The sequence below is a fragment of the Hemicordylus capensis genome, chromosome 5, assembly GCF_027244095.1.
Source record: "Hemicordylus capensis ecotype Gifberg chromosome 5, rHemCap1.1.pri, whole genome shotgun sequence".
NCBI lineage: Eukaryota > Metazoa > Chordata > Lepidosauria > Squamata > Cordylidae > Hemicordylus > Hemicordylus capensis.
Window position 1 is genome coordinate 70,586,216 of NC_069661.1, and position 14,283 is coordinate 70,600,498.

Genomic DNA, 14,283 nt, shown 5'->3' on the forward strand with positions numbered 1-14,283 from the left:
AGGAAGGGACTGAGAGACTAAAGTAATTTTTTTTTCCTCCTGGTGTTTTGTGCTATGTTTGCTAGGCTTGAGTAAAAACATTTCACCTTTCTCACTGTTTATGGCTTGTACTTGTTGAATGCCTTTTACATTAATATCTAATATTTATTGTATAATTAAAAAAGAACTTCATCATCTCCCAATATATCCGATTATTAATTTCCGCTGGTCAGATTCATGGGATTAATTTATGAAAGAATAATTTCCTCTCTATGTTTTATACAACGTCCATTATTTACATAATATTTGTAAGCACCAAAAGGTGCTTTACCATTTTTACTTCATTCAGTCAAAACAACCATGTGAGGTAGGTCAGGACAGAATTATTCAAATTTCCCAGATGACAATGAGTTAATTCTATTAAGGATGGGCAAGCTCTCCCCCACTTGTCTTGAAATGGATTGAAAAGTATGCCATGGGAAGACTACATGCTCACAGAGCCACTGTGCCTCTTACTGCTGATGTACTGGGAAACAAAGGGGAGGGAATAAAGTTTAAAAAAAAAAAAAACTACTCCTCATGCACTGCAACACTGTCTTTCTCATGGTACAGTGCACTGCAGTAACCAGGACAATGGGGAGGAGAAAGCAGAAGCCTTTCCTCCTCACTCACTGCTGCTGTTCCCACTCACGCCCACTGGGACTGGTAAATAAAAGGAAGAGGTAGAGTATTTTGAAGGAGGATTTGAGGATAACCAAATGGAGTGAGACCTGGCAAACCTATTTGAGCAGAGAAATTTTCTCCTTTGGGCTTTTTTGAATCCCCACATTCTTCTCCAAGCCTGAACATGGACATATAGAGATGTCAACAAATATCTGCAAGTTCAGGCTTGGAGAAGAATATGGGGATTCAAAAAAGCCCACCTCAAAGGAGAAAATTTCTCTGCTCAGACAGGTTAGCCAGGTCTCACTCCATTTGTTCATCCTCTAAGACCTGCCCATTTATACAAACTCAAATGGTTTGTACAAGGCTACCCAGTGATTTAAGTGAGATTTGACTAAAGTTCACACATCTACTATTCATTGCACTATATTGCTGGATCACATGGAAAGAGTGCCCTGACCACTGATAAGGATTCAAGAAAAATACAATGATTTCCCCAAGTATACTATAAGGTGATAAAACCTTTACATGTATATACATACACTACAATTTACCAACATTTTATAGCAATTCTTATAAGAAATGTGACATACGGGTCTTTCGAGCAGAATCCTCCACAAAAAGGGAAGAGATGTCTTCATCCACTCCTGCTTGATTCTTTGCAATACAGGTATATGCACCTGTATCTTCATAACGTACATTGCTAATATGAACTTCACTGCCATTTGCTGTGCACAGAAAAAAGAAAGCAGTAAGTAAACTTCAAATTTAGTTTTGATAGATTGTGCTTACAAGATCACACATGGAGGCATTTGATTTAGCCCAATACATTTAAAGAATTTGCTCTTTTTGACAATGTGAACTATTTGATTGGTTAGTGACACATGATAAGAGTTGCTTGCAGAGTAGAAAGTTAATGGGGCTATTCTCACGATCAGCAAAAATCGGGCTAGGAGAGCCTAGCCCGATTTTTGCTGATCGTATAAACCACCGGGCTCGCAGGTGAGCCCGGTGGCTTACAAGTGGCTAGCCCGCTTTTTTAGCCCTCCCCAAAGCCCGGGTTTGAGGAGTGAGTGCTCCGCAAACTCGGGCTTTCCGATCATGAGTAACCATGGCACAGCTCCGTGCTGTGGCTACTCATGAGGAGACCCCCCGGAGGGGAGGTGAAAAGCTGACTCCTGGCTCCGGGGTTCTCCCCAGTATGCCCAGCGCGCTTGCGCAGGGCATACTGGAGCTTCTGGGGTCCGCATGGAGCAGGCAAAGTCATGGAGCCGGCAATCATGTGGGCAGCCAATCTGGCCATGCAGGGCTCCCGCTGCGATCGTCTGCGGGGAGAGTGGGCTTAGCCCGCTCTCCCTGCAATAGTGGCAAAAGCGGGTCTCACTGATTGTGAGACCCGCCTCAATGTGTCATTCAAAGATGAGGATGATGCTATTCAGGGGTGCAGACATAATGAAAGCCTGAGCAGCAACTACTTAAAGGATAAAGAAATGACTACTTAAAGGATAAAGAAATGAGGGAAGATATGGATTATTAGGTTTGGCAAAGGAAATTCAGTAAAAGCAGGGGGACTCCTTAAATGTTTTTTGGGGGGATCTGTACCCTGATAGTATCTGCAACTTGTGTTTGTGACATGGTTTTCTGGATGATCACAAAAGAAATCAATGATTGCAATACAAATCCATCAACTCCTCCTACTTCTCTTCACTGGTATCCTACTGAGAAGAAATGTATAATGTCAACTAATTTCTGTCAACTAATTTCTATGTCACAATTCCATGTAGGACATCAGTTGCTTCTTCTTTTACATTTTTGTTGCAGGCATGTATAAGATAGTGAAGTCAGTCATATATCATATGATACCTCTTAGGGATGTTCATACTTGCTGTTGGGCACCATGCAAGTAGAAATTGTGCTGAGATTCATTATTTCATGGCTTTGATATATGAACCTTAGGGGTTTGTAAAGCTAGCCTCAAATATAAAGCAAGCAGTATAATCCCACAATTCTTCTCTGGCTCAGTTTTTCTTCTGAACTAGAGAAGCATTTAACACATTCTTTTATCCCATTCACGAAGCTCCATTGGAAGGAAACTCTCTGGCATGATCTTCCAAGTCCCCTTCCCTTCTATTCCAGTTATCTGGCTCCTGCTGCTTCTATTCTATTTATCTGGTTCCTGCTGCTTCTCTAGTAGCAGCGAGCAGGTGGGATAGGAACGCAGAAAGGGAGATACTTCCACTCCTCCACTGCCTGGTGTGCTGCTGCATAAGGTACAAGTACATCCAACATCTATAGAAGCCTTTTAGAAAACTACTTTTTCAAGCTTTCACAGTACACTTGCAGCTGGGGTGTAAGCAATACACTGGGGTGTGAGTAAGAGATCTCTTACCACAGCCAGAAAAGAAAAAGTGGGAGAAGATTTTGGTAGGCAGGAAGTGGTTTGGAGGGAGATAGTGTGGGGGAATGAGGTTTGAAGATGGGCAGGATGGGAATGGGATAGGAATTATGCTATCACCAGTGCTGGCTCCTTGCCATTCACAGCTTGAGGTGAATGGAAATGTATCACCTGTCCCTCTCATTGGCCCTGTCCCCTGGGCTGGAGCTAACACTGACACCACTCTGGAGAGGAGAGCTGGTCTTGTGGTAGCAAGCATGACTTGTCCTCTTAGATAAGCAGGGTCTGCCCTGGTTGCATATGAATGGGAGACTAGAAATGTGAGCACTATAAGATATTCCTCTCCAGGGATGTAGCCACTTTGGGAAGAGCAGAAGGTTTCAAGTTCCCTCCCTGGTTTCTCCAAGTAGGGGTTAAAAGAGATTCCTGCCTGCAAATTTGGAAAAGCCACTGCCAGTCTGTGAAGGCAATACTGAGGTAGAAAGACCAATGGTCTGACTCAGTATATGACAGCTTCCTATGTTCCACTCTACCTCCTTGCTGGCCCATCCCTCACTTAACTGATCCTGACAACATCCCTTTTCTCTCTCCTGGTCTCAATTTTCCAATGCACCACTTCTTCATATTGTGGCCTGGTTTTAATCTCTGGTTATTTTTAAATTGTTAATGTGTTTTTTAGTTTTTTAATATGTTTTTAACTGGTTTTATGTTATTGTAAACCACCCAGAGATGAAAGTTTGGGGCGGTATACAAATTTGATAAATAAATAACCTGCCACTCATTCCCACACCAAAAACCAGGTACCAAAGGCCCGGCCTTTAGCAGCTGGATGCAGGCATTCCGCCAGCTATGCCTCCAGTGTGCCTTCTTCCTTTTATGCTCTCCAAAGCTCCAGAAAATCTCCCTCTCACAAGAGCTTTCTGGTCCCAAGGGACAGGTGGAAGTAGGTCAAGCAATCAGGTAGAAGGCACAGTTAGAACAAGGCCTGCTAGCATCAAGCAAAAACAAGCTGCAAGAAAACTGCTTCTCAGAAGGTCTGGGGCTGAAGAAAATCTCCTTCGCCTGAGACAGGAATGTGCAGGTAGAGCTAGTATTCATCAGGAGAGGTCAGGGAAACCAGCAGAGTCCACCCTACTCTCCTCATCTCATCCCCCTCTGTCCTCTCATAAGCTTATTATGGATTCATCCATTTTTAATAAACTACAAAACATAAGAGTCTGACACTCTTTGAGCCCTGCATGTGAAAATATGCATGGAATTTCATCTTATGCAAGGTAAAGAATGTATCAAGTCTTGTCATTTTTAAATGATAAATTGATATAAAGCATTTAAAGGAGATACAGCATACTGCGTCTTCAAGTACATCACCATTTATTTAGAGGTGAATAGGTGAGTTATACTTCATGTGTTGAAAGAATAAAATGTAAAATAGTCCCTATTGAGACCTAGCAGTTATAGCAGTCACCCTCAAGATGATACTGTAGCAATCCCACTGGAAACAATAGTTGAAAGTGTCTCCACTTGGGAAAATGAAGTTCACTAACGTGCTCACTTTAGGAGCATCCAGTTGTTACTATTTCAAATGTCACTATGGTAGCAATGCCTAAAAAGTCATCCATGCACAGAGTATGACAAGAGCAACTGGATAGAGCTATATATAGAAAAGGGGGAGAGATTCTATAATGAATTACTTGTAGACCCCCAAACTGCCAGTTTTACTTCTGAGGTGGTGTTGTTAACACATCACACTTGTTGCTCAAGTTGCCTGAAGGCATAATGAATAAATTATACCAGTTTAAAAGTTCACATTGTTGTCTGAAGTCTTTGTAGAGAATAAAAAAAGAGGCATTCCATTGCCTATGCCTTTAGAACATTATTAATATATATATATGTTTTCTTACCTTGAAGAGTTAACTGTTTGGACAACTTTGGGGTTATGTCAATTCCATTCTTTAGCCAGCCAAGCAGTGGATTGGGAATACCTTCAGCATGGCATCGGAGACTCGCTGTAACCCCTGGTTCCCTGGCTTGACTTTCTGGAAAAACTCTTATGACTGGTGGAACTAAGTAGATAAAAGCACAAGAAATCAAATGGAATGGAAATCATTAAAAATATTGATAAATTTCTTCCTACAGTGTCTGTTGTGTATGCTCCCTAAACCTGTAATCTGGTATAATTGCACTAGCACAAGAGGGCAGAGTTGCGTTAAGAATGGGAATTTTCGGAATTGCACTATTCCACAAAAGTTCCCTTTAAAACAGAGGAGGTGTTCCGCAGTTGCGCAACTGTTGCACAAGTATGCTTGCCTAATACTAGTCCAGAATGCGATCCCCAGACTTAGTGCAAGTAACTAGTGGAGCAGATTGATGTGAGTGCAACAGCCTTCATTAATCGCCTTGGTGCTAGTGCAACAACCTGCATGCACTTCATTAGTGAAGAATGTCAGCTGTCTTCTTTTGGCCTACATACAATAGAACAGTATCTTCTTTTGACCTAAATGCTATCAAAACAACCAGTGTCAGTACAATCATTCCACATGCAAGCACAGCATCCACATATGAGGGATCCCTGTAATACTTAACAGAGAATGCACCAAGATGATCAGGGCCTGGATGGTTCTGCATGTATTTCATACCCCCATCCAACCTTCTCCCTCTGATTGGACAAGTAATTCAAACTCTGGGGGATCCATATGAAGTAGATTGTGCTCAATAAAAATAAGCCAAATATGCATTTTCACTTTTTGCCTTCTGAAGTTTTAGAAGGGAATGTTGTATGCTATTTTATACTACTTGGGACCAAGACCCACTGAATACAAGACATATATTTCTGATTGTATAGGACTGGGCTATATATTAAAATCTAAACATAAAAAATTAAAATCAACACTTAATTAGTGCAGAAGAGCATTTCATTAGTGAGTGGCAACCAGAGGGTTATATTTACCCTTTAATGATTACATCATCTGGGATTTCTACTGTAAGATGAAGCTATTGCATGATGTAATTGTAAAATATGAATTACATATGCAATCATATCATATACAGTGTACGTCTGCATTAATAATAGTAAAGTCTTCTAATTAAAACTGATTGCGTACTCCCATCTCTTCAGGTTATTTACTTCCACAGTGGTTGCAATAGATCTCTATTAATTAAATTTTAATTCTTGGTTCATCTGATGCTGTGCTAACAATTGGATCATCTGAAGCTCTGCTAGCAGTTTTCAGGCAGAAAAAAATGACAAAAGGAAAGTGGAAACTGATATTCCAGAGTGTAAGTTACCTGTTTCGCAAAACAACTTCAGCTGCTTTCAGACATTAAAAGAAGTTATGTTGCAGATGATGACAGCATCCAAAGTGCATCCAGAAGTCCTGCCCTTCCCTGCTCACGTTTATAGCATTCATTTGAAGTGGGGAACACCACAAGTGAGAGCAATGCAGTGGGGTGAAAAGAGTGTTGTACTAGGGGTGGGACTTGCAGACCCCCTTTGGATGTTGTAGTCATGTACAGTGCAATATATTAAAAATGTCTGAAGAGGGCTTCTGGGTATTACAATTAACAATCTATAGGGATGACCCAAATCATCTCCTTTCACAATCATGTGTATACACAGCTTTGTGCACAAGGATAATGCTGGATGGGCCTGGCACATTGGAGGGGGGGATTGGGAGGAAGGAACCCATTGGTACAGCAGCACACAGATGAGAGAAAGATGTGGAGAGGAATTTCTTTGACTGTCACATTTATATACCACCCTGTATAAAATCTCAGGGCGATCTACAATAAAACAAACAGCAAACAGCAACTAAAACCTAAGAATCATATAAAAGTTTCTTAAAATCTTTTTAAGAAAAATCTTCAAGCCAAAATCTCCCCATCCCTAATTGTTTTGAAACTTCTTTTGAAAACACACCTGTTTTATAAGGCTTTTAGTTTATGAGGTTTTAAGTTTTATTTATGGTAGAGTCCAGGGTATTGAAGAGAGTCATTTGGGAGTATGTTCCAGAGCCCCAGGCCTGGCCTTGGGTTGCCACCAAATGCAGCACTGAGGGAGGGTAGGGTGCCCCCCTGCCTGAAAGAGGCAATGGTTAGACCACTCTTAAAGAAGCCTTCCCTGGACCCCTTAGTGATGGACAGCTACAGGCCAATCTCCAATCTCCCTTGGTTGGGCAAGGTGATTGAGAGGTTGGTGGCCGACCAGCTCCAGGCAGTCTTGGAGGAAACTGATTATTTAGACCCATTTCAAACTGGCTTTAGAGATGGCTATGGGGTTGAGACAGCCTTGGTCGGCCACCACCCTCTCAATCATCTTGCCCAACCAAGGGAGATTGGAGATTGGCCTGTAGCTGTCCATCGCTAAGGGGTCCAGGGAAGGCTTCTTTAAGACCTTTACCGGGGAATCAACAGAGGGAGTGTGACTCTGCAGGTTCTTCTGGATCTCTTGGCGGCATTTGATACTATCGACCATGGTATTCTTCTGGATTGCCTGGGGGAGTTGGGGATAGGGGGCACTGCTTTGCAGTGGTTTAGTTCCTATCTCTCAGGTAGATTCCAGATAGTGGAACTTGGTGACAGTTGCTCCTCAAAACAGGAGCTGTTATATGGAGTCCCTCAGGGCTCCATTCTGTCACCAATGTTTTTTAACATCTACATGAAACCGCTGGGTGAGGTCATCAGGAGGTTTGGTGCTGGGTGTTATCAGTATGCTGATGACACCCAAATCTACTTCTCCTTTTCATCTTCAGGAAATGGCACTCATTCTCTAAATGCCTGCCTACAGGCAGTAATGGGCTGGATGAAGGAGAACAAATTGAAGCTGAATCCAAGCAAAATGGAGGTGCTTATTGTGGGGGCTCAGAATCTAAGGAGTGAGTTAGATCTGTGCTGGATTGGGTAACACTCCCCCAGAAGGAGCAGGTGCGCAGCTTGGGAGTACTCCTGGACCCAGGCCTCACCCTGGTATCTCAGGTGGAGGCCATGGCCAGGAGTGCTTTCTATCAGCTTCGGCTGATTCAACAGCTGCGCCCATTCCTTGAAGAGGATGACCTCAAAAGAGTGGTGCATCAGCTGGTAACCTCCTGGCTTGACTATTGCAATGCTCTCTACGTGGGGCTGCCTTTGTATGTAGTTCAGAAACTTCAGTTAGTTCAGAATGCGGCAGCCAGATTGGTCTCTGGGGCAACCTGGAGAGACCATATGATGCCTGTTTTGAAACAGTTACACTGGCTGCCGATATGTTTCCGGGCAAAATACAAAGTGCTGGTTATTACCTTTAAAGCCCTGAATGGCTTGGGTCTGAGATATCTTAGAGAGTGCCTTCTTTTACATGATCCCCACCACACGTTAGGGTCATCTGGTGAGGTCCGTCTCCAGTTACCACCGGTACGTTTGGTGGTGACTCAGAGGTGGGCCTTCTCTGTAGGTGCTCCTGGGCTGTGGAATGCACTTCCAGCAGAAATTCGTAATCTTAATTCTTTACTGACCTTCAAGAGAGGCCTTAAATCCCATCTGTTTGGCCTGGCCTTTCAGGGTTTTTAATTAGTTTTAATTGTTTTAATGTTAACCTGGTTTTCAGGGTTTTAATTGTTTTGATAGTTTAATTTTTTTAAGATGTTTTAAAATTGGTGTTTATATTTGTATTTCTGTTTTAATTGTTTTTAATGATTTCTGTTTTTTAATTGTAAACTGCCCTGAGCCAGTTTGGAAGGGTGGTATAAAAAAATTGAATAAATAAATAAATAAGCTGGTGGCAACTAAAACTGGATCTTCCCCAATAATCTTAATAGGTGGAGGGGTTCATGAATAAGAAAACACTCTCTTAAATACCCTGAACGCAAAGGTATTTATTCAGGACTTTATAGGTAATAACCAGCACTTGATATTTTGCCTAGAAATGTATTGGCAGCCAGTGTAGTTCTTTTAAAATAGAAGTAATATTGTCTCTACAGCTGGGTCTGGAGACGAATCTGGCTGCTGCATTCTGTACCAGTTGCAGTTTCCGTACAAAGGCAGCCCAATGTAGAGTGCATTGAGGTAGTCAAGCCTGAATGTTACCAGCATAAACACCCCTGTTTTAAGGATGTTTTTCTCAAGAAATTGACAAAACGGCGTATTAGCTGAAACTTATAAAAAGCGCTCCTGGCCACTGCCTCAACCTGAGATATTAGGAAGATGCATGGGTCCAGAAGTACTCCCAAGCTATGTACCTGATATTTCAGGGGAAGTGTAACCCCAGCTAGAATAGGCAGATATAAACAAATTCCTAAGTTCCAGCTTGTCACAACAAGTACCTCCATCTTGTTTGGATTCAACTTCATTTTGTTCTCCCTCATCCAGCCCATTATCACTTCCAAACAAGCTTTTAGAGAGATTAAGTCATCTCCTGAAGAAGTTGATGTGGAGAAATAGATTTGGGTGTCATCAGCATATTGATAGCACCCTGCTCCAAATCTCCAATGATCTCTCCCAGCGGTTTCATGTAGATGTTAAAAATAATTGGAGATAGAATGGAGCCTTGTGGGACTCTATCAATACCTCTCACTTTGAAGAGCAACCATGTCCAAGTGACAATATCTAGAATCTACCTGAGAGGTAGGAGAGGCATCACTGCAAAGCAGTGCCTCCCACCCCCAACCCTCTCAGGTCGTCCAGAAGCATACCATGGTCAATTTTATCAGAAGTCGCTGAGAGAACCAAAAGACCAACAGGGTCTGTCAATTCCTAATCAGGGATCATTCATCAGACCAATCAAGCAGTCTCTACCCCATAATCCACCCAAAATCCAGTTTGAAATGGGTTCAGGTAATCCTCTTCCTCGAAGACTGATTGGAATTGAGAAGCCACCACCCTCTCAATCACCTTGCCCAACTGTAAATGCCAAGCTTTGAGGGATCCAGTGCAGGTTTCTTCAAATGTGGTCAAACAATGGCCTCCTTGAGACAAGGAAGCATCCTGCCCCCCCCACACGGAGGCAGTGATGATACTAACAGGACCCTATCCAATAATTTCCCTGCTAGATTGTACAAGCCATGCAGGGCAAGGGTCAAGAGATAAGTGACAAACTTCTTAAAGCAGCTTTTCCATGTCCTTGGGAGTCAAAAACTGAAACTGACCCAACATAATCATTCAAGAGGAGTTGCTGGACACCTCCACAATACACTCTGCAATAACCGTGGAATCCAGTTTGGCTTTAGTCCGAGATATTTTAGCCACAAAAAACCCCAATAAAGGTGTCAGAGAGAGTCAATAGTGGCTCTAAATTCTGAATCAAGGGTGGAGGGAAATGTACAAGTCCCCTCACAACCCTAGACAATTCTTCTGGATGTGATCTTGTGGATGCAATACATGCAGAAAAGAACTGCTTCCTTGCTGCATGCATTGCCTGAGCATCAATCTTCATATGTGCTCTGTGCTGTAATTTGTTGGATTCGAGTCGAGTCTTTTTCCACCTGCGCTCTAACCACCTGCATTGCTGCTTTAGCCCCCCTAGTTCTTCTGTATACCAAGGGCTAATTTAGAAGCAGGTCGGTAGGGACACTTAGGGGCAATCCTGTCCACCTCCCTAGTTAGCTCATTATTCCAAGTCTGAACCAGGGCATTGACAGGATCCCTGGTGGAACCAACCATAAATCTATCTTTATGTATATTTGACAAAATATTTCACAATAATTAATTCTAGTCATCTCCAAGTAGTTTTACTGGAAGATTACTCCCAAGGCATAATCATCTATTTTAACTGATTTTCTTTTAAGTAATAGAGTGCAAAACATGCAAATCTGTTGTGCTGTACCGCCAATAGAAAATGCAAATCAACATCCCATTTTCAAGACTTGCAAATAGGTTCTACAGCACATATATCAATTAAAATAATCTGCTATCTAATGTGTCACTATGAAGAGGCATGTGATATTTTTAAAAATTGATTAACTTTTTTAAAAAAAGTTAATGATTAAGCAAGACTTCCCCAAGTACTTATTAGATGTTTTGGCCAAATAATCAGCTAACTTATTGTTACTTCTATATGGGGAGAAATGACAATGAAAAACAAGATACTAGAGTGAATGCACTTCCGAATCCCTTGACATTTCTTTTGCATTAAAAAAACGCTACTGTTCTACTGCTATCTTGAAACACAGTTGCTGATGTGAAAATGTAAATTATAAAAGATAAATAATTAAATTTGAGTATTGTGAAATGGGATTATGTATTTTCAAATGTTACCCAACTGTTATAGAAAGTGGCTCAGCATGCTCCTCCTATATAATTTTGTTGGTAACAAAGGAATGACTTGATGTATTATTCGTCTCAATTATAATCATGGGCCAAATAAGAAGTGCTGAATGCTTCCAAAAGAGCAAATTAGATATAGCAAACTTTTATCTAGATTTTATCTTGATTGTGATGCCAAGTTTTTTCCTGGCCTTCAAATTTGTACACTGTAATCCTATGAAAGTTCATGTAGAAGGAAGTCCTACTATGTGAGGCTTACTCTCTCAGTGTGCAAAGAATTTGAGCTTTATCTTCCATCCCTTCTCTTCTTTTAGCTTGTTCTTCCTTACTAAAATGACAAGCCACTTACCTCTTCTACTTCATTCTAGATTAGAGAGATCCTAAACTCCCATTTTCTTGGATTCTTCTGCATTAGCACCTCTGGAAATTTGCTACAGTACTCTCTTTTAGAGCCACCTAATGGGGGAAATGACTTGCTTAGCAAGCATGAGGTTGCTGGTTTGAATCCCCGCTGGTATGTTTCCCAGATCGGGCAGCAGCGATATAAGAAGCTGCTGAAAGGCATCATTTCATACTGCGAGGGAGATGGCAAAGATAAACCCTTCCTGTATTCTACCAAGGAAAAACCACAGGGCTCTGTGGTCGCCAGGAGTTGACACCGACTCAATGGCACACTTTACCTTTACTCCCTTCTATGCAGCCACGGAGCGAGGCTGGCAGAGACCTGTGTTCAGCCGCCGTGTCCACTGGCCCCACCCCCGCATCTGATGTCAGACATGGGGGCCTGGCTAGCCATGCCCCCACGTTTGATGTCAGATGTGGGGGTGTGGTCTCTCTACCAAACGGGGCCATGCAGCCCTGTTTGGAAGGCAGATCAGCCCATGCTGCATTGAGCAGTGTGGGCCAGAATGACTCTCCCTGCCTTTAAAGGCAGGGAGAGAGTGGGCCGATCTCCCTCCCAAACGGGGCCACACGGCTCTGTTTCAGGAGATAAGCCCCGCTGCACTGACCGAGAGGCCAGGAGCAGCTCTCCCTGCCCTTAAAGGCAGAGACAGTCGCTCCAGCCCATGCTGGCAGTGCAGCGCAGGCCAATTTCATTCCCAAACGGGGACGTGCTGCCCCATTTGGGAGTGAAATAATGCCCCACCCATGTCTGACATCAGATGTGGGGTGTGTGTCTCGGGGCCACGAGGTGCAGCCCCTGACTGGCAGTGGCCCGGGTTCTTTGAATGTTCGTCCAGTGGTGGCTCCGCCTCTGCTTCTATGGTTAGGTGGGACCACCGCTCAATTCTGCATTAAAAGCCTTCTTTACTGTCAACCTCCATTGCTACTATTTGATACATACCCCCTAGTTACTTTGGCAAGTGAGATGTGGCATAGGTTTAACACCCAGATAACTGCCATGAACATGCACAGCAGCTTCCAAGTGGCAGCAGGAACCATGGGAAATGTTGTTTCCAGTGCTTGCTTCTTGGTGTTAATGGATGCTGCAATGGCAAGCTCATAGAAAAGTGCAAGATTTCATCCAGCAGTTGGTGTTGCTGAGAGCCATCACCTATTGGACAAAATGCATTTTGGGAAATGAGGGTATCAGAACAAATAACTGGTAGTGTGGGTTCGTGGCAGGGAGGTATCAAAGCTGTGTTCAGATTGATCTAGTTGAATGAATTAATGGAGGGGTTACATTGTGTTTGTGTCAGTTATTTTCTGAATGAGGTGAGGGCAGTTCACCCATCACTACCTTTCACCATTTCCAGAGAGAGAACTCTTACATTGTGGACTGATTGTTGAAATAACTGTGAATCCATTTAACATCAAATAAAAACTTATGGACATTAGCCAATGGTTAGATCTTATTCAGTTTGCCTTTTTTGTTTTTTTGCTCCTGATTTTTATCTCTATTCAGTTCAGGCAGCTACTGTTGAACAAATGGATCAAGAAAGCCTACGGCAAAATAACACCACCATGTCTCTAAACATGAAAAGTTGCCATTGAATTTATGTTGTTTTATTTGCACCTTGCGCTTCTGCAACAATAAAACAAAATTTAAAGGAAAAATTATAGAGTGCATTCTATAAATTATGTATAAGCCAATAAAATAACCAATACCTCTTTGTCTATGGTATTATTAAAAACATCAATTGCCCTGTCACTGGCCTACCTCAGATGTTCTGTTTCCCCATTTGTTTCAGTTCAACTCAAAATTTAACACATACTAACAGAATATGTTGGAAACAGAAAAAAAAAATCTGGATCAAAATAGGGGTATTTGCAATCTAATCCATAATCTATTTCTATTCAAATGCAGACATCTGATTAAGTATATATGCTTAAGAACATAAGAACAGACTTGTTGGAATCTGGATCAGGCAGAAGGCCTATAAAGTCCAGCATTCTGTTTGACCTACCAGATGCCTCTGAGAAGCCCACAGACGAGAGGTGAGTGCATGCCCATTCTCCAGCTGTTGCTCCCCCCTGCTAGGGGTGTGAACAGAACTGGGAAGCCCAGTCCAGTTTGAATCAAACCAGACTATAACCCAACCGGGCCTGGTTTGGTTCGGTGCATCTCGAGCTGGGCCCTGGTTCGGCCTCGGGACCGGCTTGGGGTGGGGTGTTCCCTAATTTAAAAACAAAACCAAAAAACCTATGGCTGGGTCCGGCGGCTTCTAGGGGTGCTGCCACAACCGTGGGAGGTCTCTGAAACTCTCCCCTCCCCCACCGCCCCCCCTCCGGTCTTCTTCGGGCCAGTTAGGTCTGTTTTAGGGCCTTTTTTGCCTTCTCCCAGCTCATGGAGGCCATTTTGAAGGCCGGGTCATGACCCGGCACACAAATAGCCACTGTGCATGTGTGGCAGCCTTCAAAATGTCCACTGTGAGCTGGGAGAGGGCTAAAAAGGCCCGGTTCAATGGCGTACCAGTTTAACCTGGAGCCGGTTCACACATCCCCACCCCCTGTAACGGGAATTTAAAGGCATCTTGCCCTTGAGGCTGGATGTGGCCTATAGCCATCAGACT

At 42.8% G+C, this 14,283-nt stretch overlaps 1 protein-coding gene across 5 annotated transcripts in view; it reads right to left on the bottom strand.

Moving 5' to 3' along the window:
* The window catches only part of FSTL5 (follistatin like 5), a 563,532-nt gene that overhangs the window by 94,471 nt on the left and 454,778 nt on the right, over nucleotides 1-14,283 (bottom strand). For all 5 annotated transcript variants that reach the window (XM_053256999.1, XM_053256997.1, XM_053256998.1 and 2 more), the window contains 2 exons: nucleotides 4,939-5,100; nucleotides 1,236-1,370 (listed from right to left, as the gene is read on the bottom strand). In XM_053256999.1, coding sequence (XP_053112974.1) covers nucleotides 1,236-1,370; nucleotides 4,939-5,100 — 297 coding nt within the window. The remainder of the gene's footprint in view (nucleotides 1-1,235; nucleotides 1,371-4,938; nucleotides 5,101-14,283) is intronic.